Here is a 27,969-nt window from a genome sequence, read left to right as displayed (position 1 = left end):
TTTTCATAGCCGATCATTAAGAGTATCTCTACCGCTCCTGCGGTCTCTAGAGAGTTGAAAACAGCAGGTCTGGGACAGGTAGCACTTCCAGTGGACAGGTCAGGGTTCCATAGCCGCAGGCAGAACAGTTGAAACTGGAACAGCAGCAAGGCCAGGTGGACTGGGAACAGCAAGGAGTCATCAATCCAGTCCCAGCACTTAGATTCACTCACCCAGGTCACGACCCTGCCAATTCACCAATCACAGTAGTTCTTACTGCAATTAAAGCATTGAAAAGGTATGTTGTTTTTGTCCCATATAGGCTATTCTGGAGAACAACCTTMCCTCAGAGATTGTAAGCAAGATCAACCTGGTAGACCTGGCTGGCAGGTGAGTTGGTTAAAGAGGTCGCCATGCTTATTCAGAATCAGAATCATCTTTATTCGCCAAGTACATACTCAGAATATTACTTGSTGATTTGGTGCTGCTAGTGATAGACAACATTTAGAGACGGATTCCCAGATGCCTTATCATTCCAGAAGGTCTTTGTATGCATGACCAAGCTGCCCCCTAGTGGATCTCTTCTGCCACGACTGTGTGTTCACTGAGCCGGCAGTTTCATTTTATCACAACACAGCTTTTCAGTAGATACCATTTCCATCACAGGAGGTTGGTGGCACCTTAATTGGGGAGTACGGGCTTGTGGTAATGGCTGGAGTGGAATTAGTGGAATGGTATCAAATACATCAAACACATGGTTTCCATGGTTTCCTTGTGTTTGATGCCATTCCGTTAGCTCCATTCCCGCCATATTATGAGCCGTCCTCCCCTCACCAGCCTCCACTGATTTCCAGTGTTGCGTTTCTCTTTAGAGTATGTCATTTCCAGTGTGTGCTGTGTTTTATTGTTCTGAAAGTGAGAGAGCAGACCCCCACTACTGCAGAGACAGACTCACTGAGGGATCCAACATCAACAAATCCCTGGTGACACTGGGTATCGTCATCTCTGCTCTGGGTAAATAAAGGGGACTTTTCTTTTTACATGAACATCTTTAATTCATACAGGGTGATATGAAAATCTGTAGTTCATACAGGGTGACATGAACACCTGTAGTTCATACAGGGTGATATTTGTAGATCATGTTCTCTACATACAGAAGTATGCCTCACGTAACTGACCCAGTGCCATACAGTCTGCACTGTGAGAGGAGCCAAGCGAGACTACCCTACTTTTAACACAATCCGTTACCCTGTCCCTGTATCTCTCCCTAACTCTGTCTCTATCTGTCCCTTTCTCTTTCCCTGTCTTTGTCTCTGTTCCTGTCTCTATAACCCAACCCTCCCCTTGTCTCTGTCCGTCCCTCTCTAGCCCAGAACTCTCAGATGTCCAGTAGTTGTCAGAGCATCAACAGTGTGGCCAGTGAGGGCGAGGGCAGCAGTCTGTCTGGTGGTGGTGGTGGAGGAGGGAGAAGACACTGCTTCATCCCCTACAGGGACTCAGTCCTCACCTGGCTCCTCAAGGACAGCCTAGGAGGAAACGCTAAGACCATCATGATCGCCAGTGAGTTGTAGTGTCTTCCTACAACGGCCGTGTGGAACACTGCCACTGAGTCTGGCAAGCGAGACTATCCACTCACAAACATTGGCTAAACACATTTGTGTAAACTAGTGGGACTAGAGGGAAGTACTTGATCAAATCAAAGTTTATTTGTCACGTGCGCCGAATACATCAGGTGTAGTAGACMTTACAGTGAAATGCTTACTTGATGTAATGGTACCAATGTTTGTTGGACTTTGGAATTATAAGATGGACATTGTCTTTTTTCCCAGACCAATAGTAGTTGTTGATAGAGTCACAGAGTCTGTAATGGACTGCTAGTCGTTCTCTGTTGTACAAGTATTGAGTCGAGGTTATAATGGTGTATAAGTGTTATTCGTTACAGTATTGAGTCACAGAGGTTGTAATAGGCTGTAGTGTTATTGTTACAGTATTGAGTCACAGAGGTTGTAATGGCTGTAGTGTTATTGTTTACAGTATTGAGTCACAGAGGTTATAATGGCTGTAGTGTTATTGTTACAGTATTGAGTCAGAGGTTGTAATGGCTTTCTGGTAGTTCTATCTGTGATTTATTGTTACGTAGGTATTGAGTCAGATGGTGGTTCTAATGCGTGTGAGTGTTATTGTTACAGTATTGAGTCCACAGAGGTTATAATCTGTGTACAGTATTTTATTGTTACAGTATTGAGTACAGCCAGGGTTCTAATGGCTGTAGTGTTATTGTTACAGTATTGAGTCACAGAGGTTATAATGGCTGTAGTGTTATTTTACAGTATTGAGTCACAGAGGTTAATGGCTGTAAGTGTTATTTTACAGATTGAGTCACAGGGTGTATATGGCATGTAGTGTATTTTACAGTATTGAGTCACAGAGGTTTTAATGGCTGTAGTGTTATTGTTACAGTATTGAGTCCAGCATTTTTAATGGCTGTAGTGTTATGTTACAGTATTGAGTCACGAGGTTGGTTAATGGCTGTAGTGTTATTGTTACAGTATTGAGTCACAGAGGTTAATGGCTGTAGTGTTATTGTTACAGTATTGAGTCACAGAGGTTTAATGGCTGTAGTGTTATTGTTACAGTATTGAGTCACAGAGGTTTAATGGCTGTAGTGTTATTGTTACAGTATTGAGTCACAGAGGTTTAATGGCTGTAGTGGATTGTACAGTATTGAGTCACAGAGGTTTAATGGCTGTAGTGTTATTGTACAGTATTGAGTCACAGAGGTTTAATGGCTGTAGTGTTATTGTTACAGTATGAGTCACAGAGGTTTAATGGCTGTAGTGTTATTGTTACAGTATTGAGTCACAGAGGTTCTAATGGCTGTAGTGTTATTGTTACAGTATTGAGTCACAGAGGTTCTAATGCGTGTAGTGTTATTGTTACAGTATGAGTCACAAGAGTTGCTTAATGGCTGTGTGTTATTGTTACAGTATTGAGTCACAGAGGTTCTAATGGCTGTAGTGTTATGTTACAGTATTGAGGTCACAGAGGTTCTAATGGCCGTAGTGTTATTGTTACAGTATGAGTCACAGAGGTTTAATGGCTGTGTGTTATTGTTACAGTATTGAGTCACAGAGGTTCTAATGCTGTAGTGTGTATTGTACTAGTATTGAGTCACAGAGGTTTATAATGGCTGTAGTGTTATTGTTACAGTATTGAGATCACAGAGGTTGCTAATGGCTGTAGTGTTATTGTTACAGTATTAGAGTAGCAGAGTGTTAAATGGCCTTGTAGTGTTATTGTTACAGTATTGAGTCACAGAGGTTCGTAATGGCTGTAGTGTTATTGTTACAGTATTGAGCACAGAGGTTCTATGGCTGTAGTGTTATTGTTACAGTATTGAGTCACAGAGGTTCTAATGGCTGTAGTGTTATTGTTACAGTTGTTGTCACAAGAGTTCTAATGGCGTATGTTATTGTTACAGTATTGAGTACGAGGTTGTAATGGCTGTAGTGTTATTTTACAGTATTGAGTCACAGAGGTTCTAATGGCTGTAGTGTTATTGTTACAGTATGAGTCACAGAGGTTGTAATGGCTGTAGTGTTATTGTTACAGTATTGAGTCACAGAGGTTATAATGGCTGTAGTGTTATTGTTACAGTATTGAGTCACAGAGGTTGTAATGGCTGTAGTGTTATTTGTACAGTATTGAGTCACAGAGGTTTAATGGCTGTAGTGTTATTGTTACAGTATTGAGTCACAGAGGTTTAATGGCCTGTAGTGTTATTGTTACAGTATTGAGTCACAGAGGTTCTAATGGCTGTAGTGTTATTGTTTACAGTATTGAGTCACAGAGGTTGTAATGGCTGTAGTGTTATTGTTACAGTATTGAGTCACAGAGGTCTAAATGGCGTAGTGTTATTGTTACAGTATTGAGTCACAGAGGTTCTAATAGGCTGTAGTGTATTGTTACAGTATTGAGTCACAGAAGGTTCTAATGGCCGTAGTGTTATTGTTACAGTATGAGTCACAGAGGTTTAATGGCTGTGTGTTATTTTTACAGTATTGAGTCACAGAGGTTCTAATGGCTGTAGTGTTATTGTTTACAGTATTGAGTCACAGAGGTTCTAATGGCTTTATGTTATTGTTACAGTATTGAGTCACAGAGGTTTAATGGCTGTAGTGTTATTGTTTACAGTATTGAGTCACAGAGGTTCTAATGGCTGTAGTGTTATTGTTCAGTATGAGTCACAGAGGTTCTAATGGCTGTAGTGTTATTGTTACAGTATTGAGTCACAGAGGTTCTAATGGCTGTAGTGTTATTGTTACAGTATTGAGTCACAGAGGTTCTAATGGCCTGTCAGTGTTATTGTTACAGTATTGAGTCACAGAGGTTCTAAGGCTGTAGTGTTATTGTTACAGTATTGAGTCACAGAGGTTCTAATGGCTGTAGTGTTATTGTTACAGTATTGAGTCACAGAGGTTGTAATGGCTGTAGTGTTATTGTTACAGTATTGAGTCACAGAGGTTGTAATGGCTGTAGTGTTATTGTTACAGTAATTGGAGTCACAGAGGTTCTAATGGCTGTAGTGTTATTGTTACAGTATTGGTTCACGAGCCGTTGTAATTGACTGGTAGTGTTTATATGACGTACAGTGATTGAGTCACAGCAGCGTTGTAATGGCTGTAGTGTGTTGCTAATGGCTGTTAGTGTGTTAATGGCTGTAGTGTGTTTGTAATGGCTGTAGTGTTATGTTACAGTATTGAGTCAGAGTACTGACCTGAATGCACCTCGTAGCTGTAATTTGTACATATTGAGCTCACACGCAGGTTATAATGCTCTAGGTTATTGTAATACAGTATTCTGAGTCACAGAGGTTGTAAGGACAAAATTATAGTGTGTTATGTAATGGCCTGTAGTGTTATGTGACAGTATTAAGTCAAGAGCGTTGTAACCTGCGGCGCCTCGCTAGTGTTATCTGTCCTACAGTATTGAGTTCACAGAGGTCCCCTTAAATGCGCTGTATTGTTATTGTACTAGTATTTGCAGTAGAGGTTTTGTACCAATGGCTTCAGTGTTTTGTTACAGTATTGAGTTCACGAGGTTGTAATGACTGTAGTGCTTATGTTACAGTTATTGAGTCGACTAGAGGTTGAGCTAATGCTGTAGTGTGTTGTAATGGCTGTAGTGTGTTGCTAATGGTCCTGTAGGCTCGTCTGTAAATGGCTGAGTGTTTTGATTACTAGTATTGAGTCAGACCCGGCTCTGTACATGGCTGTAGGTCGTTATTGCTTACAGGCTAAGAGATTATTGAGTTCACAGAGTTCTATCAATGGCCTGTCTAGTGCCTATATTGTACATATTGAGCAAACAGAGGTTAGAATGGGAACTGTCTAGTCGTTCCATTTTACCGCTCACTTTGACAGTCACAGAGTTGTATATGGCTGGGGCTACGTGTTAGTTGTTCACATTATTGAGTCAGAGGTCCTGTTAATGGCCGTAGTGTTATTGCTACAAAGTAGTTAGTCACAGAGTCCTCGTGTAACATGGCTATTAGTGTGTTGGTAATGCGGCGGATAGGTCTAGTGTGTGATGTCAATGGCGTTGTGGCAAGTGTTATTGTTACAGTATGAGTCAGCAAGGTCATAGTGTGAATGGACCTGTAGATGTTATTGTTACAGTAATTGCAGTCCACAGAGGTTATAATGGCATGTAGTGATGTTGTTAATGGCTGTAGTGTTATTGTTACATATTGAGTCAGAGGTTGTAATGGCGTGTAAGTGTTTATTGTTACAGTATTGCAGTTAAGCAGAGGTTATAATGGTGTAGGTTTTGTAAGTAGCAGTATGGAGTCCACCCAGAGGTTCTAATGACTCGTCACTGTTATCCTCTAACCAGCTTATAGTCAGTTCACAGAGTTATAAGGCCATGTAGTGTTAATTGTTACAGTAATCTGAGTTCCACAGAGGTCTCGCTAATGGCGTGGTCAGTAGTTATTGTTACCCAGTATTGAGTCACCAGAGGTTCTAATGCTGTAGTGTTATTGGTACAGTATGCAGTCACCTGGATGTTGGTATATGGCTGCTAGTTTATGCTCCCTTACAGTATTGAGTCACAGAGTTGCTAGGATGGCTGTCGTGGTGTATTGCTTACAGGATTTGGAGTCACAGAAAGGTTGTTAAATTGGCTGTGTAATCTGTTAATTGTCCACAGCTATGGAGGAGTCAAGAGGTATGTAAGGCTGTAAGTGTTATTGTATAACCAGCTATTGCGTAGTGCATCAGAGGTTTTATATGGCTTGTCTACGTTGTTATTGTTACAGTATTGGAGTATCACAGACATGCGCTTCTAATGCATGTAGTGTTATGTTACAGTATTGAGTCACAGAGGTTGTAATGGCGTGTAGAGCTTATTGTATACAGTATTGAGTCACAGAGGCTACCTCCTAAAATGCTGCTCGTGCTTATTGTTACACGTATTGAGTCACCAGAGGTTTAATGACTCGTAATGTTACTTGTTACCCAGTAACTATGAGCTCTACAGAGGTTGCTAAGTGGCTGACTAGTGTATATTTGTGCTACGCACGTATCGAGTCACAGAGGTTCGTAATGGCTGCTACGTGTTATTTTACCAGTCATGATCAGCAGGGTTGTGAGAGGATGGCTAAGTAGATGTTATTGTCTACAGTATTGACCAAGTCAGAGGTATGTAAAATGGCTGATAGTGTTATTGTTACAAGTATTGAGTCACAGAGGTTGTAATGGCTGTAGTGTTATTGTTACAGTATTGAGTCACAGAGGTTGTAATGGCTGTAGTGTTATTGTTACAGTGGTAAATGTGATTCCCTGTCTGTTGCAGCTGTGTCCCCATCCAGTAGCAGCTACAATGAGACTCTCAGCACCCTGCGCTATGCTTCTCACGCTAGGAACATCGTCAACAAGCCCAGGGTCAATGAGGTAAGGCTTCTGGAGATGTTGTTCTGTATTTGTGGGGCCATTGCCTTGTCATGTCATCCACTGCCTTTTATTACTGTGAGGTATGAATTTGTTCAGTTGGGCACACCGTAGCGAAACGTTTTCAAATGRAAAGTGATGTCTGTCTACAGGATGCCAGTGTGAGGCTGATCAGAGAGCTACGTGAGGAGATAGACAGGCTGAAGAGTATGCTTCTCAGCTTCSAGATGGTACTTATCCTCCTGGATTATTATTAGGAATGGAATCATCTGAGATCACGTGGTTTTGATTTCAGATTATTAGTGCTAACTGCCTTCATGTTATTTGTCTTGCTAAATTGACCAAAATTATTATTTATTATTTATTAATTATTTCTCCTTTTATTCCATCGTAGCAACGGAATCCTAGCCCTTCTCTGAGTGATCAGAGAGACGGGAGTCTGTCTGACATCATGTTGCAGAACGAACTAAAGGTAGAGTAACGATCCATTAGATATYGACTTGACGCTGCTCTAGAATTGTATTCTCCACTTTTACTTATTTGATCCTTTCCTGACATCACTACTCTCCACTTTCCCTGACCCTACTGTCTCCAGCTGAAAGGACTTTACATGCATTTTCAATTCATTCAAACCAATCAATCAGTCAATCAATCCTCTTCCATCCTCCAGGTGGATGAGCTGACGAAGGACTGGTCAGAGAGCTGGCGGGACAAGAAGGAGCTGTTGGAACAGTACAGTGTGGATATCAACAGAGACCGGGGTGGGTTCCTCATCCACTCCCTCTTACCACATCTCATTACCCTGGACCGGGACGTACTCAGCACCGGGGTCACCATTTATCACCTCAGGGTATATATAATACACACCTTAGGATACTAACATATACTTCCTCATCCACTTCCTGTTACCTTCTATCACCTCAGGGTATGAGCACACACACATGTATACACAGACCAGAAACATACACTCACATACACACACATACACTCACATACACACACACACACACACACACACACACACACACACACACACACACACACACACACATACACACACACACACACACAAGTATTCACAACCACGGAACCATTGACATACTTCTATACTACCTCTGTGCTTTCTGTTCTTGACTTTCTCTGACTAAAATGTCTCTCTTTTGGTCTATTACATTCTGTTCTTCCTTGTCTCTCTGTTCTGCTCGCTGTACCAGATGCATCTCACTCCATCCTCTCTCATGTTTCTCCCTCGTTCCTGGTGTTTTCACTTCTCTAATGGCTGAATGTGATTGGATAAGAGGCATTCCGTTGTGAGGCGCTCAGGRGACATAGCTACGACTGTCCTGATTCTGACAACGGATAGAATGTCTTTAGGCCTGGCGATTATACCACTGTATTTAAAGAGCGGAAACCACCTGGGAATCCATAGTGTTCCTGTAGTTACATAATATAGCCTTTTTCCCCACAAGATAGCATTTGTTAAACAAATACTTGTTTTTCTGACAGGTAGCCTAAGTGTAGGGGTCAGAGTTTAAAACAATATTTCTGTCATTTAGCAGACACTCTTCTCCATAGCATCTTACGGAAGCAGTTAGAGTTATGTGCTTTTCTCAAGACACATCGATAGATTTTTCACGTAGTCGGCTTTGGGATTTGAACCAGCAATCTGTCAACGCTCTTAACCGCTAGGCTACCTGACGCCAGAGTTCTGTGGAAGTCATAWTTTGACATAGTAGAACACTGTGTCTTAGTCATTTTATCTCAACCCAACTATTTCAACCCAACTGTGCGTTTGTTGATTTATTTTTCTCAACAATCCACTGTTTAAATTCTCTGTCATCCTAAACTCTTGGCTGCCCTCTGTCTGTTGTAGGAGGGGGTAACAAGGATTGGACCTCAGGACAAACTGRTTGAATCACAAATAGGTAGGCAGATGTCATATAGATATTGCGCATGCAATACATGTATTTTGGGGAGAATTGCAACTTCAAATGTATGTTTTATGTTTGAGTCCTTGTGCTATGTCTTTCCTCTCCAGTCCTCCAGGGCGGCACCACCTGTGAGATAGAGAACCAGTCTGGGGTTGTGACCCTGAGGCCGCTGCCAGGGACTGTCTGCATGATCAAAGACAGGGAGGTGACGGAGCCCTGCAGACTGGCACAAGGTAGGCYCTCACCTGGTTCTCACAAACTTTTTAATCTCTGGTCAAAGAGTGTCTTTCTCGTTACACTTCAGTTGATGGCTTGCAGTACCCAAAGGAGCATTTAGAGTAGCGCTTTGGGCCTCAACAGCCACCTCAATTCTTCAGTTTGTATCTCTATCTATCTTCAGGGACCTTGATCACTCTTGGAGGGGTCCACAAGTTCCGTTTCAACCACCCAGCAGAGGCTGAGGTCATGAGAGAACGGAGACGGGTGGGTACTACTGACCAGTAATGTTGTGATCGTGATGAAGCTCCTGATTTTTGGGGGGATTGATTGATAACTCATATTATCCGCTTGACAGGCCAGTGAAGGTGCACAGAACTGCAACTACAATGATTTTCAAGCCTTGACCTCTGATTCCAGGTAAACACACACCTGAATGTGAACTCACCACCACCCACTGACACAGGTCAGGAGCATCTCTGAATACTGCTCACTACACGTGTTGAAAGGATTCTGCTGAGTAAAGCGCCACTGGCCAAACCCTCCTCTAAACCGGACGGCGCTGAGCCAATTGTTTCTGCTGAGCTCCCATAGTAGACCCATTGCATACATATTTGTAGTCTTTGTAGTACAACCTACCGATGGTGCAGGTGCAAGGCATAAAATGGTGAATACTTCATGCATGTTGTTCATTTATATGAGAGAGAGAGAGAGAGAGAAAGAGAGAGAGAGCTTACATCAGTGTCTTGGCGGAATCACAACTTGATGTTGACATGCAAGGCTTGGCCGTTGCTTGGTTACAGTAGAGGATGCTACATTAAACTCAACAACAGGAACTCTATATAAACTCTGCCAAGGAGCCAGTAAAAGAGTGTTTTGCGATGATGGCCGTTTTAGGGATCTTAACGGTTGGGGTAAATGATCAGAACTAGGTTTTTAATATCTCTATTCTATTGTCTCCTCTTTGTACTTGGTATTGTCTGACTTTACCTCTTGGTTATAGAAAGATATGTTTTGGTTTGCTCAGCTCAAATGTTTGTAGATCAAAAGGCATATACTGGAAGAAAGAAAAAAACACACTCACTGAAACTTTCTTTCAGCTTAAATGTAAAAATGTTTTGCAGCAGAGGTCAAAATCAACGGATGCGTTGCGGCGGCAGACTCCGGCAGCGTTTGGAGAGCTTCAAATGAAGAATAATATACAAAAAAGGTTGCCTGTTGCTCACAGGAGTTCTTCATTAAGCCTCTAGGGATCTGTGTTTGTAAGACATAGATATAAAATGGCTCTGTCTGTAACAGCAACTTTTCTCTATCACCTTCTCTCTTAAGTGGCTGTACAACTTCYAAACCTTGAAAGCTCAGCGACACACATCATGTCCGACCGCATTGAGGTGTCTGGCTACAGGGGACTTCTCGTCACCAGTTCTGATGTTGCTCTTGTGCTCTGTAATAATATTACTTTTCAATTGTCTCTTAGACTTTCCAACATAATAGCCACAGAGACACTTCAGTAAATAGACCACAAATGTTCATTTTAAAGGAAATTCTACCCCTGACATACATTTCTTTCCTGTATGAGGGTGAGGAAAGACATTTCCCTTGATTATTGCATCACAGTTCACACAATTATGACATGGAAAATTGCTTGAGGGGAGGGTAGATAGACAATTCTGATGGGGGTAAATATTAATCTGCGCTTACCAGGCTGTCCCTTAGGTTTCTGGCACGTTTAAAAGTGAATTGAGGGATATTCTGAAAAGCCCGGCCCACAGAGGGCTCCATGCACGGAACATGCCAATGCTTTTTAATGGAGGATTTAACAGTCTGAGAGGGAGGGAAATACGTAGAAGAAAAAGACAGTAGCCTGATCATTGGGAGGGGCAGGTTTAGGAGTCAATAAGCGTGTAACATTACGTACTTTACAAACACACTTATCCAACAACTTCTTATCATAACCCTTGGAGGCAAACCAATCGCACAAGGTGGTGGAATGTTTTTCTAATTCATTATCAGCAATACATATTCTTCTGACCCTCAGCAGCTGGCTGTAAGGTAGACTATTGTCTACGAGTAGACGGATGGTAACTTGAATAATGCAGGAAATTGTTTATATTCGTCTTCTGGCGATACAGTGGTCTGAAGTCCATTGTCTTTGCTAACCAGTACATCCAAAGAAGAAACAGTTTCCTCATTGGATTCCAGAGTGAATTTCATAGCAGGCAACCTGAAATGAATGTACAGTCTGAACTCTTCCAGTTGCTCATATGTCCCAYTCCAAATTTTAAAAAACATTAATGTAGCAGAACCAACATTTCAAAAGGGGGAAAAATGTATTAACATTATAAACCAATCGTCAAACTTCCCCATAAATAAATGTGTGTAATTCGGTGTGAATGGGGACCCCATCGCAGTGTCCTGTGGCTGGATCTAGAAAACATTCTCAAAGACGTTCTTGGTTAAAAAGTCAGGGGGAGGCCCATGTTCAACTCTCTTGTCTACCTCAAAGTATAATTGTGTATAACTGTGTCATATATGTGTGAAATATTATTTGTGTATCTGTATGTGAACAGGGTTGGAGGAGAGGCAGTCCAGGGGCAGACGGGTGACCATGAGGCTGAGGGTAAGGAGCCTCCACCCAGGCAGCAGTGTGTTGAGGACCAGCTGAGGTGCGTGGAGGAGCAGAGGGGGTATGTGGAGTGTCTACGCCAAGAAATCCAGACTGAACAGAGACAAGCTGAGAGAGATCTAGAGAGAGAACAGGCCCATCTGAGACAACGACACACTGACAGTGAGTACACCTCTACTTAAATATAGGCTACAGTACTAAATACATAGGATATACTTTGAGAGAATAGCGTAAATATTTATTTCTTATATGTGTCTCTGTAGAATTAAGTTATACAAGAAAATGATCATGTTTTGTATGTGCATGTTCAAACTGCTCTCTTTTATCTGCCTTCAGTCCAGCAGTGGATCTTACAAGAGAAGCAGCGTCTGGCAGCTATAACGTTAGAGGAAAGAGGAACTCAGGAGTTTAGTGTACAGACTGATCCTTTACAGATTGATCCTTTACAGACTGATTCTTTACAGACTGATCCTATACAGGCTGATCCTTTACAGACCGATCCTATACAGACTGATCCTTTACAGACTGATCCCATACAGACTGATCCTATACAGACTGATCCTATACAGACTGATCCTTTACAGACTGATCCTATACAGACTGATCCTTTACAGACAGATCCTATACAAACTGATCCTGTACCAGCTGATCCTGTACCAGCTGATCTTATACCAGCTGATCCTATACCAACTGATCCTATACCAACTGATCCTATACCAGCTCCCATCCTAGACAGCCTGCTAACGGAAGATTCGGAAGGTTCTGATGAAGAGTGTGATCAAAGAGTTGCTCCGCCCTCTAAAGTGGTTCTATACAGGAAGAAGGTGGTTCAGGAGGAGCTCTTAAGACATCATGCCCTGCGGCGCGCCGAGAGCCATGTTCGACGCAAAAGGCTGCACTACCAGCTGGAGAGGATCGCTCGCAAGCGCCATCTACTGGAGGCTAAGAGGGAACTGCAGAGGCTAGAGAAGGCCCTGCCACCTGGACTAGAGAGCCCTGTGTCTCCTGGCCTGGGGTCCSCCTCAAGGTCAAGAGGACGTCAACCTGTTTTGCGCAGGCATTCTGTCTCATCAGACCTTCTGTCCCGCTTATACCCCCAACACACCCCAATCTTCAGGTCAGCACAAGTAGGCTAGTCTCCCACAAATATATTTATTCAAGCTAATATTTAGCATAATGGAATAATGTAAATTATAATGTCCTTATCCCTTGTTTTGTTTTCCCCAACAGCCACTTCCTGAAGAGAAACAGACCATCTGAACTGACATTTGGATCCATCGGTTCCAGGCAGTGGGTGTCTGATGAATGTCTTCCACGCGAGACGACAAGGAGWCGCTCCAACACATTCTCCTCAGGAACACGACACATTAGTCAGGTGCATGGGTACAGGAGTAGAGCAARTTCCTCAGAAAACCTCAAGCCGCCTGTGAAGGAGGAGGCTCTAGTCCAGCCACCATGTCATGAAAGACCAGAGAGGAAACCACTGCTTCCATTTACATTCAAGAACAATCAGAACCCATCACAATCACCAGATGGAGTGGCCCTACAGTCAAGCAGTAATGTCATCATAAAGGGACCAACAGTTACAGTAAGCAAGTCTAGCAGTCTGACTCAGCAGGCTCCATGTCAGGGAGTGAAGAGCCTTCCCCGTGGTAGTAGCAAAGGCTTGGAAATGATCCGGAAGGTCTTATCACGCTCAGTCGGCCCTGGGATAAAGACACCATTAGCCAGGGTGTTTAGAAAACCACCATCAGGATTAAGTATTGGAGGCAGAGGGACCAAGCCTAGTGGTAAAACAGCAAGCCGATTTGACTGGAAACAAMAGCGAGGTGTAGAAGGCGTCAAGATGAGCAGGAAGAAATGCACGATGAAAACAACTGTCTCATGTGAGGACCTTGATCAGAAGACKCCTTCACATGATTGTGGGTGGAGACAAAAACGGTGGCATAGTGCAGAGACTCTGATGAACCAGACTAGCACCCTAAGGTGGGTGGAAAGACCGCAGGGATTGGGACTGGCAGGATCGGAGAAGTATGACGGTGAGGAAGAAGAAAAGGGGGAAGAGGAGCGTGACCAATCCTCAGACTGCGACAGCTTGTTCTCTGTGGACTCCCTGTCCTCAGTCTACGCTACAGCCCTGGCAGAGCAGCTGAAGCAGGAGGAGGCTATCCAGAGCGAAGGAGAGAGTGAAGACAGTCAGATGTCGAAGGACTCACTGGCTATGGAGAGCAGAGGGAAGCATATTGCAGCAAGGCCTGCACAGAGACGGACTGTGGTAGTACCCAGTCACTCTGTGGTGAGGGGTTTTCTCAATCCCYCGATTGGAAAAACTATAAACATGGCGTCGGAGATTCAGCCAACTGAAGAGGGAAGAGAAGACATTGGGAAATCTAATGAAATGCCAGCAGAGGCTTACTGGAGCCATCATGGCGGTCCTAAAACCCGAGTCAATAAAGCAACCGGTGCAACAAGGGAATCACTGTACCAGAATCAGCCAGCAACAGAACCCAGGTGTAGGGACCCTGTATCAAAGCTGAGTGAAGAGCTTGGGCATGTCCACACCATGTTGACCAGCAGCCCTTGCTCTCTGAGCAGCTGTAGTGTGGGGGAACCACAGAGTTTGCTAGTGCTTACAGATACATGGTCCTACACTGATGCAGCAGATAGTCCTAGGATACTTAGGGACTCTGCCGTGTTGAGGAGGAGGATGGTATTTAGTCATGGTGCGTTGGACAGCAACAGTAGTCCCAGCCCCATCAGTGTGGATCTGTCTGACTGTCAGTGTGGATTTGGATCCACTGGATCCCATAGCTCTGCATCTACCGACAGCACAGAGGGTGAACATGTTCCAGTAGAGGAACAAAGACTTGGGGTTTCAACTGATTCTTTGAATTTCCCTGATTCTCAGCTTCTCCAAATGTCACCTCTACATTTGATGATGCCATTGAATCATGAGGCGGTGTGTTGTAAGGGCTATTTTGAACGTCAGTTAGTCAGTTCAGGAGGCTTGCTGAAGGGATCTATTCATGATCCAGGTTTACACCAAAATCAAAGTACACATGTCTCAGCAGAGCTTCCTTCACATAGATCTGCATGTGCTCCAACCATTGACTATAAGATTCAATGCACCCCATCAACATCAACATTGGAGGCTGACATTTTTCATGGGCCTCAGATGCAGCAGGTCACATTATCTCCAGAAGTGATGTTTGTGGGAGTAGCAGAGCTAACAAACTACACCGATACTAGTTTGTCTACCTACAGTCATCAGTCAAAAGCCAGTCTGTTAACTTCCCCTAAAACTGAAGGTGAGATGTTGAATGAGACACCTGCCATCGAAAGTGCCCCAAATAATTATTCTGGAGATAATGAACTATGCAATTTAGATGGAGACATGGAAGAAGTCAGAGAAGAGGAGTTTTGCAAAGCAAGCAATACCAAAGACATATCACTTGAAAGTGAGTTTAAAATTCTGCAAAAGCTTGAAGCCAAAGTCACAGAGCAGGACTGTGTGTTGCCAGAGCAGGCCTGTGTGTTGCCAGAGCAGGACTGTGTGTTGTTAGAGCAGGACTGTGTGTTGCCAGAGCAGGCCTGTGTGTTGCCAGAGCAGGGCTGTGTGATGTCAGAACAGGCCTGTGTGTTGTCAGAACAGGACTGTGTGTTGTCAGAGCAGGACTGTGTGTTGTCAGAGCATGAGTTTTACAAAGTGTCTTTTAAAAATTTCATAAAGAAGAACAAAGGCCTGCAGCACAGTTTCATTGGCAGCTTGAAAATTCCAAAGAGGAGCAACGGAGGGGACTTCGTAGCGTTCTCTACTGTAACAGTCAAGAACAGCCAGGAAGTTATTTCACCAGATGACAACAATAACACCAGTGAATTAAAAGACAAACAAACTTCCTCTGCAGTCGATTCATTTAAACTAAATCTGAGCTGCAATGAAGGTCACTTCCAACAAGATACCTCTGCTTTAGCAGCAATGTCAGTGTCTGTGCACATATCCCATGAAAATCTCTCTCCATGTGGCCATAAAACCATTGACACGGGTGRCCATAAAGAGTCTCCTTTTGGAGAGAAGGCCGTTATTGAAAAGAGAAGAGAAGTAGAACAAGTTGAAGAAAGAGAAGTTCAAGGGCGGGGTGAAAAGCTAAACTCAGAAAGCAAGAGAAGAGAAGTAGAGAATGTTAGGTGGGGACATCACCATGGCGATAGTAACTGTAGTACATCAGACCACCGAATCTCAGAGGTGATGAAGGAGGATATGAGGATGTCATTCATAGATGGGGGTGGAGACAACAGTAACAGTGAACTGGACAGTCAAAGTAGTCAAATCCTTAATGCCTTGCCAACAAGTAATCCTAACAAATGCGATTCACCAAAAGGTCTACAAGCAGTGGAGGATCATCAAATAGCTGATGATCCACTGGTTATCATTAAGCCAGGCTCTTGTTCAAYATCAGAAAAGTCTTGTATCGGTTCTGAGATTCTAAAAATGGACAACACGACAGACATGGCAAACGTGAGCCACGGAAAGGTTCTTAGACTCTCTACTTCCATCAAATGTAATTCTATGAATCAACTAAGTTTGATAAGTAAAGAGAATGATCCAGACAGTAGGACAAAGATCTCCTCGGAGTCCCAGTTAAGTAAGAGCTTTCAAGAGAACGTGAGAGAAGTGCAACTGAAAAATGGAATAACTGATGTTGATGCAAGTCAGGGTCAGGATGCTTCTGGCTGTTCTGTCATTACACCGAATGCAAGTGTCAATTCTGGTGCAGCATCTTACGCCGTTAAAATCCATGAGATCCAATTAAGTCTGGCATTGAMCAACCGAGGGAAACCTGAATACATCAACAAGCCTGTATTGCTGCCAATGGGATGTTCTTCAATGTCTACTTTCACTTCCACTGCACCCAAAGAATTCTTACTTTCTCAAGGGAAAGTGTTTGAAAGGGATGTCCCTTTTTCGCATATGGAGAACATAAAGAAACAAACAGGTCCTGAGATATATCATCCTCATCATGCTTGTCTTAGTAATAAYGATAAACAAACTGTCAACCAGGCCGCTTCACCTGAGCAAAACCTGAAATCTAGTGCTCTACAACCTCTCCAGAACTGCCCAGGAACAGTGTCCTCAGTGACTACGCCCCCAAATATGGCCTTTGCACRTGCAAGGGACCTCATAATGGATTCAGAATATGAGGTTCAAGGCGAAAGCAAGAACCAATGCAAATTGACCTCAACGGGTGCAAGTGGACAACTTTACTTAAATGATTGTCATCGGCATGCAACTGTAGATTCACTCTCTGAAAAAAACGGGACTCAATGTACACCAGAAAACATTGAGAAGCACCACAACAGTCAACCACTCTCAAATAATTTATGTGAATCACAGAAGCTACAGGAGAAAGGCAGAAATCACATTGAGGTCAGAAAAAAGCTCCAAAAAGACCCTCCCTATGCCACAAATCTGAGTCAGGAACTACCACAGTCAAAATGCTCAGTGAGTCAGGAACTACCACAGTCAAAATGCTCGTCTGAAACTCAGGAAGACACATTTCATAAGACTTGTGTGACCGTCGATCCTGATCCTAAAAATAAACTTCCCAGTGTAAAACACAAAACATGTCATGTTGAAAAATGGCTGAAGGCTCAGTGCAATGTGAGCAACTTTGCCTCTGACAATACCAAAGATTGCCAAATGGCTAAAAATGAAGAAGGGTCAATGACTGATGGACCACTGGCAAAATSTCCTGGAACCTTGTTTGACGTACCAAGTAAAATAAATAGTATTGGATTTTCTCCATCCCAAATAACACATGGAAGTAGTGATGATAATGTGAAGATATTGGGTGACATTTGCAGAGATATCATGTCCAGAGAGGGAAATACCAAAACATCTAATTGCAGGCAATCTCATCGGTTCTGTGGCAGTAGTGTTGTTCATTGCAAAAAGGGAAAGTCCAAGARGTTCAGAAGGTCCAAAGCCCAGGCACCTCCTAGCTCATCCTCTGACTCCACACTCAAGTCTTCCTCAGATGAAGAAGAGAAAATCCCTCCCAGGTTGGATCAAAACAGGTCTTCATCAACAAGAATGAAGTCAGGAACTCAAACTAATGRAAAATTAGAGGAGATGATTCAATGCAATGGTGGAGAAATTTCTCTAGTGAAAAGACAATCACCACAGTCAAAAGACAATCACACTATGGAAGCTTGTACTGACCAGACCCCATATAAATATGATGGTAAAGCTGGAGTTGGCATCAGTTTGGGTCAGAAAGAACACAGCCCCAATGGACAATCACCACATATAGAGAAACGGACAAATCGGGAGAAAATCATGTCCAGTATCAAAGAAACTGAGATGTCACACTACACACCAAAGACTCAAGATTCGCCAATGCATTTTGCCTCCAGCGACATCAATCCCTTTGCTCACCAATGGCAAGAAGAAGAGCCAAACCAAAGCTGCTACAAGAACCAGGTGTTTGGAAGTGCCGCTGACATTTCTTGTAAATCACCGCTGCTGGATTCCACTACCAAACGTATCATTAGATGGTGCAGTGTTGACAATGGTTTAAACGTGCAGAACTCTCCTTTCAACTCCCACCTGAGCACTTACGCCAACAACAAGAGACTATCCAGCACTCTGAGCAGCATGGAGGAAGATTTCAAAGATCAAACGTCCCTCAACGCCCATCTGAAAGAACGTACTAACCAAGTCTCCGGTGCTGACGATCACAATCAACAAATGACCCTGACCATGAGCTGTAACTCATCTTCTTGCTACAATGTATCTGGAGATCTTGGTAACAGCACTGGCCAAGTGGATGAGATCATGTTGGTTTATGACTCTTCAGAGCGGGCGTTTCAGGGTAACGGGTTTCAGAGATCTAAAACAAACACCAGATGTGACCAGAGYACCCAGACAACCTTCACTCAAGAAACCACGTCTCAGACAACAATCAACCATGGTGATCTACAGAGGAGAAACAACCGTCACAGAAAGAGCAGCACTCAGGTACCAGTGTCGCAGAAGACCACAGAGGCCTGTAGAGAGACCACCACATGGGACAGTCTTCAGAACATGTCTGAGCATCTCTCACAGCTGATCGTAAACACGTCTGATCTTCTGGGGAATGTTCACGGTATGAGGTCTGGCGATAGCCTCAAACATAGCCTGATAAGAAATGTTAAATCTTCATCTCATCTGTACTCCTCCATAGATTGGAGGAAGAGAGACTGCTCAACCAAAACTGCAGTAGATATTGGGATCCAGACCGAAAGGACTTTAACACCCGTACAAGACAAACTGTCTATCCACCAAAGTCTGTCCACGGAGAGGTCCAAAGCCCATGAAGTTAATGTGATAGTCAAAGTGATTGGCTCAGAAGTTCTCAATGTGTCACAAGACAAAGGGCTTCCCCTTCAACATCAACTCAAGAAARACCTGGATGATAATATTCAGAGCATGCCTGACCTGCGACTCAATGGCTCCACWGTTAACCAAAGATYTATCTYGGAACCAGAGAGTCTCCCGCACAAAGTCCCTTCCCTGGAGACTGTCCAACGTCACAATCATTCAAATCCTGCCATTCGTCATAGAAGCAATGAGGACCGCAATCCCGAAAGAGTGTCCTCCTCCAAAATCTTGGGAGTATCTGAAGTCTGCCATAATTTGTCAGAAATACTCAGACCAGAAAGCCATACTATCTTGAGAAGGAGTGACCYGGGAATAGGCTATAGAAAACAAGTGAGCTTCACAGACCGTGCATGCTCACCCATTCTCACTGTGGGTCCCAGGGCTGGTTCCAACCAGAGCAGAATAAAGTATTTACAGAGTCTCAAAGAAGAACAGAAGTTTGAGATGCAAAATAGAAGTAAAGACCACCTTTCGGACCAGTCAACACCTTGTTTAAGTTACAGCGGACGCAAAACATACATGTGTTTCATAAAGAATGATACGATTTCAGGACATGACTCCCTTCATCTGTGTGAGAAGCCAGGTGATAACTCCACCACAAAATCAATGGGATTGATATTCCTCGAGAATGTGAGTGCCCTCAGCCATTCAAGCCCAAAAGGGTCTGATGGATGCTCAGAAAGTCTTAGTTCGTCCATCGACAATTACATCCACAATGRAACCAGCGTTGTCATCCACGACGAAGAAAGGGAAATGAGCGTATGGCACAAAACCGGCCAACGTCCAATATGGTCCCTTCCTTCTGTTCTAAGCAGTAACAGAGTCACTATGCAGAACCACACCTCTCTCGTCTTTAGTCAGACTGGTGAGTCCAAACAGGAGGAGAAATCCTTCTCTACTTTTGGAGATCAACTAAGCTACAGAAGACATTCAATAGATTCCCACAACAGTAGATCATCAGAGCGTCCAGTGGAGCACTTCACTGGTGTTTATGAACATTCCCCTGTCAGTGACAGCACCATGCATGTTCAGGAGGATGACATGGCGGCGTTGGCCCCAAGCGAGTGCAACACAGACATTCTCGTGAACACCAACCCAGTCACCCACACTCCCAACTTCCAACACTCCCCACATCAGCTAGATCACCAGCGGCTCCCTGAGGACCTACCTGTGCACAACAAGTTCACCAACTGGTCTGGTATCAGTCAGCATCCCTCTGAGATAGGACGGACTAATAGTTTAATGAAACCAGCCGTGTATCTACCTACTGGTCATGAAGCACAGAGGAACSAGCCAGAGTGGGCTGAGCTGGAGARCCAGGAGTCAAAGTCCAGCTTGAGTCCAGAGTCCATGTTCCATAAGGACAAGAAGACAAGAGAGATAGAGAGGCTACGTAAGGAGCGAGAGCAGGTCATKGCTACGGTCCAACTGAACATGAACCCTCATCATCTGACCGTGGAGCTGACTGAAGCCAAGCTGCACTACGGTCTGGGAGAGACGGACACGTTGTTAAAGATGCTGACATCTGGAGGAACCAAGGAGGAGGAACCGTCCCCTGTCCCCACCAAACAGCAGCTCTATGACCAGTAAGGTTAAATGTCTCTAAGGATGTGATTGTGTTGATATTATGATGTAATTACATTCATTTAAAATGGTAGTTTATAAAATGTAAATGATTCCCTATGTTCCTCTTGTATCAGGCACCGGAGGAGCATTGAGAGTTTGAGAAAGGACAGGGAAGCTCAGCTTCAGACCTGCCGTAGGGCTCRCAGCCTCAGCCCCAGCAAGCACCACTTCACCCGGTACCCTCCTCAACCCAGATCCCCTCCTCAAAAAGACTCCAGAGTTTCAGCCCTGCCCAGTCGTTGCAGAGGCTACCTTCAACAGCTCCGTCAGGAGGTAGTGGCGAGCAGGATGTAAGACACTCCACAATCCACACCAAGTCACATTTTTGTTTTGATTATTTCTACGTTGCTCAACGGTTTTCCATGTCCAATTCTCAAGTGTCTGAAGTGTAAAACATTTTGTGACAAATATWATTCTATAAAGGACTTTATACAGTTGTCGATTGATTGATTCATCAATTGATTGATTGTAAATCTTCCTCATCTTTCCCCAGGATCCCAGATCCACCCAGAGGAGAGGGTGAATATCTCCCTGAGATAGAGCATCTWCTGCGTGACTACGGCCGTGCCCGTGAGGAGGCCATGACAGAGATATCCCGTGCACGGGAACGGCTCCGCGAGAGGACAGAGCAGGAGAAAAGACGGCTCCAGCAACAGACTCTGTCTCAGATGGTCAAGGTTAGTCACAGCAAGAAGTCATAGTTTCACACTCCGAAGACAGTTGAAAGCCCAAGATGTGTTCAGCATATTTTCACATCGACTAGAAGGCGGAGCTCTTTTTCATGGATCCGGCACAAAGGACCATGAAAAAAAAACTCACCTTATAGTGAGAGACTTACATTGTCCTCTGATCAGTTGCTGTTTTCCTAAAACATCTTTCTCTCTTCTCTGTCAACTGATAATGTATTCACATTTAGGATGACTTRCGGTATCGGACCAGAGTCAGCAGCAGTACACTGTACACTGGGTCGAGTCTGAGCCTATCCTCTGGACCAACCTCTGGCTACAACAGTGGCAACACAGCTCAGCTGAAGGACGGCAGTAGACCCTCACTGACACAGGAGGTACYGTACCAGTCTTTGAAGATGTTTTTGCTGCTTTCTTAAGCCCAGGGACTGCACTCGAAAACAGGCACATTTACCTTTCTTAAGCCCAGGGACTGCACTCGAAAACAGGCACATTTACCTTTTCTTAAGCCCAGGGACTGCATCGAAACAGGCACATTTACCTTTCTTAAGCCCAGGGACTGCACTCGAAAACAGGCACATTTACCTTTCTTAAGCCCAGGGACTGCACTCGAAAACAGGCACATTTACCTTTCTTAAGCCCAGGGACTGCACTCGAAACAGGCACATTTACTTTCTTAAGCCCAGGGACTGCACTCGAAAACAGGCACATTTACCTTTCTTAAGCCCAGGGACTGCACTCGAAAACAGGCACATTTACAGTAATGTTGATTAATTGCACTGTCCCTGAACAACTAATTTCAATAAAGTAAAGTTAATCCTAATGGCTGGTTTATAGTCAATTTGAGAACAGGTCTATAGAGCACAACACTCTTGGAAAAAAGGGTTCCAAAAGGGTTCTTCCGCTTTCCCCATAGCAGAACCCTCTTTGGTTCCAGATAGAACCCTTTTTTTTTTACAGCAGAACAATTTTTGGGTTCCATAAGAAATCCTCTGTAGAAAGGGCCATACATGTAACCCAAAACAGTTCTACCTGGAACCAAAAGGTTTCTTCTACCTGGAACCTAAAAGGGGTCTTCAAATGGTTATCCTATGGGGACAGCTGAAGAACCCTTTTAGGCTCTAGATAGCATATTCTTTTCTAATTGTGAAGAATATTACATATATCTATGGACAGTCGGTAGACTTACTGTAAATTAACCTTAAGGGTGTTGGAACTTGCAGCAGACTATATTCACTATGGTGCAATGCATCAGACAATTGTTTATTCAAATCAAATTGTATTTGTCACGTAGACATATTTAGCAGATGTTATTGCGGGTGTAGCGAAATGATTGTGTTTCTAGCTCCAACAGTGTAGTAATATCTAACAATTCACAACAATACACACAACCTAAAAGTAAAATAATAGAATTAAGGAATATAGAAATATTATTCAGTGTGTCAATGTGTTTGTATCCGTCCCTATTCAAATCGACCAGGAATAAATAAAGAGCCCTAATGAATTCTCTGTGTTGTTTTTGTCTGGTGCCAGGTCACTGAGGTCCTGGGTGATGGGCTGAAGGTCAGGTCTCGCCCTCCCATCTGTGGTTCTCAGAGTGTGAAGACCCAGCGTGCCTGGCCCAGCGTCCCAGCGTGCCTGGCCCAGCGTGCCTGGCCCTCTGCCCAGGGTGAGGACTGTCTCACCACCACAAGACAGCAACCAATCTCTACATCTTCATCACACCTTCAACTGACTCAAAAAGGCTGTTATTTAGTCAGAACAGGATCACTATGAAATGATAATAAGACATTAAAAGGGGGGGTCTTACATATTTAGGACAAGTCTTACATGACATTATAAATGCATTATGCATTATACCTGTGGGCTTTAAGTCAACTGTTACTTTGTTTTTAATACAAAATTCAAAAAGGCACTCGCACACCTGAGCTATCTTTTCTGCAGGGTCTTGGTAACAGTTGAATAAAATGAGAAAAAATAAGGAACTTGCAAGCTGCTCTTGATAGTATCACTGCTCTTTAATAAGCTTTACATATCGACCTCACGGCCTTCGTCAGAGCTTTACATATCGACCTCACGGTCTTCATCAGAATTTTACGTATCGGCCTCACGGTCTTCGTCAGAGTTTTACGTATCGGCCTCACGGCCTTCGTCAGAGTTTTACGTATCGGCCTCACGGGTCTTCACAGAGTTTTCCGTATGCGGCTCACGGTCTTCGTCAGAGTTTTACGTATCGCCTCACGCCTTCATCAGAGTTTTACATATCGACCTCACGGCCTTCGTCAGAGCTTTACATATCGACCTCACGGCCTTCGTCAGAGTTTTTACGTATCGGCCTCACGGTTTTCATCAGAGCTTTATGTACGGCCTCACGGCCTTCGTCAGGCTTTACGCGTCGACCTCAGGTCTTCGTCAGAGTTTTACGTATCGACCTCACGGCCTTCGTCAGAGCTTTACGTATCGACCTCACGGTCTTCATCAGAGCTTTACATATCGACCTCACGGTCTTCATCAGAGTTTTACGTATCGACCTCACGGTCTTTCATCAGAGCTTTACATATCGACCTCACGGTCTTCATCAGAGTTTTACGTATCGACCTCACGGTCTTCGTCAGAGTTTTACGTATCGGCCTCACGGTCTTCATCAGAGTTTTACGTATCGACCTCACGGCCTTCGTCAGAGCTTTACGTATCGGCCTCACGGTCTTCATCAGAGTTTTACGTATCGGCCTCACGGTCTTCATCAGAGTTTTACGTATCGACCTCACGGCCTTCGTCAGAGCTTTACGTATCGACCTCACGGCCTTCGTCAGAGCTTTACGTATCGACCTCACGGCCTTCGTCAGAGCTTTACGTATCGACCTCACGGCCTTCGTCAGAGCTTTACGTATCGACCTCACGGTCTTCATCAGAGTTTTACGTATCGACCTCACGGTCTTCATCAGAGTTTTACGTATCGACCTCACGGTCTTCATCAGAGTTTTACATATCGATCTCACGGCCTTCGTCAGAGTTTTACATATCGACCTCACGGCCTTCGTCAGAGCTTTATTAAAGCAGTGTGCTGGTTGTTTATTTTTTCCTAATTTGTTTTTAATATCTATTATAACCATGTGTATGTCTTTTCTATTATGTCTTTTCTAGATGTACGTCTGGAGCCTGGTGTGTCAGGGTATGACCCTCTGATGTCATCCTCACCGTCATCTCCTACGAACCTACGACAGCGCACCGCCTCCTTTGGCTCCGCCTCGTCCATATCGACAGCCTATCAGGACTTCAMTTCCTGTCTGCTTGGTCGAGCTATGGCTGAGGTACAATTCAAATAAACTTTATAGAATAACACAAGACAGCAAAAATACACATTTCCAATTTACCTTGGACTATGTAATTGTTCGTTGTTGCACGTTTGCTAAAATAAGAAACATGTTCTCACCTGTGCCCYAGGTGCGCTTGGCTGCTGCTGGTGACATGGGGAACCTGGTGATGGGGAAAGCTGCAGCTGGTTGGAGGTGAGTTGCATCATGGTTTCTCCTTTATTACRTTCAGGTTAACCAATAGTAAACCATGTTATAACTAGCTACACTCCCAGCAGACAAAACTGGTTGTAATGATGTGATTTCAACAGGCTTTTCCAACTGGGTTTATATTACAGGTTGTGTATTTGCAACCTTCCTGTCCTCTCTCTCTATCAGGTACCAGGGCGTGGAGCGAGGTGTCCAGGCCTTCTACAAGCCCTCCTCCAGCCCATCTGTGCACTGTTTCCTTGGGGCAGTGGAGCTGGAGAGGCCCCTGGCCAGCCTGTGGAGCATGGTCCGAGACCACTCCAAGACCCACCTGTACCATGAGGCTGTCCAGTCCGCCTGGACACGACCACTAGATGACAGCACTCAGTTGGGTTAGTCTGCTGCCTGGAGTATAGCAGAGTTGGAGTTAATTCACTACTTAAAAATGGTGAAAGCCTTCAATGGTGCTGCCCATGCTAAAACACGCTTTGTGGCAAATGCATCATCTATCTATCGCTATGAGTCAATTCCATTTCACTTCAGTCAATTACTTCCAGGAAGTAAACAGAAATTCAGATTTCAATTGTAATTTTTCCTCATGCTTTTCCATGTGTCTCTCCTCATCAGTCTACCTGCTGACAGACCCGTCCAGCTGCCACCTCAAACAGCCCAGAGACTTCTGCTGCATCAGCACCCAGTCACAACAGGTCAGTAGGGTCAGAGTTCAGGGGTCAGTCACTTGCTGGACCTGCAGCTGAATTCCAAGTTTCAACTTACCAAGTTCAAAGTTTAAACTTACTCCTTCTTACCAAGATTTGTTTTGATTGTTCAACTGGAATGAGGGGGACAGAATACCTCCTCGTTTCAGGGGCAATGATCTAATGGATTCTTACTGTCCTATAGCTAGGGCCAGGAGTTTTCTTAGCCTTGTCTACAGCAAGAGACTGACTACTAACTCAGTGCCCTTCTATCTCTCACCTAGGATGAGCTGTGTGTGCTGGCCATGCAGTCAGTCTTCGAGGAGTCTCTCCCTCGGCCCAGTGTAGAGGCTGTCCGAGGGGAGATGTTGCCTAGCGCCTGGGTCCTTCAGCCAATCACACGCCACGTCCGAGAGGTCGTCAGGGTCATCTACCTACTGCAGGTGAGATAGGACTACTAAGACAACATAAAGTGGTCTGAAAAAGCTATCAGTCAATCAATTCATCAAAATGATTCATCAATCCAGTTTTACATCAACAGATGTCAGAAAGTTCTTAAGAGTACTTTAGATGCAGATATGCCTAATGATTCCTCATCTCCATGTGGAATCTCTCTTCCTCTCTCTTTTAGTTTCTTCCTCCCCCTCTCTTTTCCATCCCTTCCTTGGCTCACTTTTTGTCCTCCTTTGTTTCAGGTGGACCTGGGCACTCCATCCCTTCCTCAGAGACTGTTGGGATCAGTGGCTAGGAGACAGGCGTCCGTCCTGGCTGAGCTCGACACCCTTTTCTCTTTGTGAGACTGACAGCAGGGTCATTAGGCACCAAAAGGAAGAAAACGGACTGAAACAAGGAGGGACTACCTGGACTTTTCCAATAAGAAATGCACATTTTCTTTTTCCGTTGCAAAACATGTTGCTACAATGTGCCACAATGAACACGACCCAGATCAGCTGTCCAATTAGAACACAGATTTCATCTCCCATTGCAAAACGTTTTGCTACGGTGTGCCCTAAAGAACACGCCCCCAGGTTAATGGTCACACACGTAGCAGTGAGCACTTAGAAATACATCCTGAATCTGATATGGGACCTGTCTCTATTGTAATTTGCAATTTATTTACTTGATTGTATTCTTATGAAGAGCACTGATGACATTGATTTTGTGATACTAAGTATCATGCAGCTTGTTTATATCGAAACATAACTGTGTGTTTTGTGTTAAAATGGTTAATTGAAGACCTGTGTTTGATATGTATGTTTATACCAATCTTTTAAGTATATTGCCAAAGTTTGAGTGGTCTAGACTGGTTGTCAGGGAGGGTTGAGGGTGTGGCTCCTATATTTGACCCATCCAACACATCTCACTGCAACTGCTGACCAGAGTAACACCAGGCCCTAAATGTTTACAATTCCACATATTTTTCATAATAACACTGATTTATATCAAATGCAAAATGATCATTAGTCTCCTGTTGCCCATTGCTATATTTAATCTATCTGTACACCTCAGTTGTACTACTTCCCTAATTACTGATTTATGATACAAAGTGATCATTTGTCTCCCATTTCACTGTCCTCCCAGCCTAAGAACTAACCACTTTTATAATGACCACTTAGTGACATAATTGTTTTCTCCAGCATCCTGTGTTAACGTCCCAAGGCACAGCACACTTTACCAAACTCACTACCCAACCTTTAAAAAGCCATATTATGTGTTTTGTTGACTGTTCAGGACATTATTTTTCTGTAGTTGTAGTACTGCAGTGTCACAGTAAGATGGTCCCCAGGGGAACCAAATAAGAAGGAACTGATATGAAGGATATTAACTCAGCAAAAAAAGAAACATCCCTTTTTCAGGACGCTGTCTATCAAAGATAATTCGTAAAAATCCAAATAACTTCACAGATCGTCATTGTAAAGGGTTTAAACACTGTTTCCCATGCCTTTTCAATGAACCATAAACAATTAATGAACATGCACCTGTGGAACGGTSRTTAAGACACTAACAGCTTACAGACGRTAGGCAATTACGGTCACAGTTATGAAAACTTAGGACACTAAAGAGGCCGTTCTATTGACTCTGAAAAACACCAAAAGGAAGATGCCCAGGGTCCCTGCGTGAACGTGCCTTAGGCATGCTGCAAGGAGGCATGAGGACTGCAGATGTAGCCAGGGCAATAAATTGCAATGTCCGTACTGTGAGATGCCTAAGACAGCGCTACAGGGAGACAGGACGGGCAGCTGATCGTCCTCGCAGTGGCAGATCACGTGTAACAACACCTGCACAGGATCGGTACATCCGAACATGACAGGTACAGGATGGCAACAACAACTG

General features: G+C 43.9%; 1 protein-coding gene across 1 annotated transcript in view; it reads left to right on the top strand.

Moving 5' to 3' along the window:
- Positions 1-26,870, top strand: part of LOC111963005 (stAR-related lipid transfer protein 9-like) — a 49,908-nt gene extending 23,038 nt beyond the window's left edge. Inside the window, exons 7-30 of the mRNA XM_070443301.1 lie at positions 302-369; positions 896-993; positions 1,348-1,539; positions 6,835-6,932; positions 7,082-7,159; positions 7,324-7,401; positions 7,600-7,779; positions 8,803-8,854; positions 8,968-9,093; positions 9,261-9,343; positions 9,435-9,496; positions 11,647-11,864; positions 12,039-12,819; positions 12,933-20,708; positions 20,823-21,038; positions 21,242-21,425; positions 21,665-21,811; positions 22,968-23,103; positions 24,579-24,745; positions 24,879-24,943; positions 25,127-25,329; positions 25,565-25,644; positions 25,920-26,078; positions 26,331-26,870. Of these exons, the coding sequence (XP_070299402.1) occupies positions 302-369; positions 896-993; positions 1,348-1,539; positions 6,835-6,932; positions 7,082-7,159; positions 7,324-7,401; positions 7,600-7,779; positions 8,803-8,854; positions 8,968-9,093; positions 9,261-9,343; positions 9,435-9,496; positions 11,647-11,864; positions 12,039-12,819; positions 12,933-20,708; positions 20,823-21,038; positions 21,242-21,425; positions 21,665-21,811; positions 22,968-23,103; positions 24,579-24,745; positions 24,879-24,943; positions 25,127-25,329; positions 25,565-25,644; positions 25,920-26,078; positions 26,331-26,432 (11,349 nt within the window). The 3' untranslated portion in view covers positions 26,433-26,870. The remainder of the gene's footprint in view (positions 1-301; positions 370-895; positions 994-1,347; positions 1,540-6,834; positions 6,933-7,081; positions 7,160-7,323; positions 7,402-7,599; positions 7,780-8,802; positions 8,855-8,967; positions 9,094-9,260; positions 9,344-9,434; positions 9,497-11,646; positions 11,865-12,038; positions 12,820-12,932; positions 20,709-20,822; positions 21,039-21,241; positions 21,426-21,664; positions 21,812-22,967; positions 23,104-24,578; positions 24,746-24,878; positions 24,944-25,126; positions 25,330-25,564; positions 25,645-25,919; positions 26,079-26,330) is intronic.
- Positions 26,871-27,969: the final 1,099 nt, after the last annotated feature.

The sequence above is a fragment of the Salvelinus sp. IW2-2015 genome, linkage group LG4q.2 (assembly GCF_002910315.2).
Source record: "Salvelinus sp. IW2-2015 linkage group LG4q.2, ASM291031v2, whole genome shotgun sequence".
Taxonomy (NCBI): domain Eukaryota; kingdom Metazoa; phylum Chordata; class Actinopteri; order Salmoniformes; family Salmonidae; genus Salvelinus; species Salvelinus sp. IW2-2015.
This window is presented reverse-complemented; position numbering and strand designations above follow the sequence as displayed.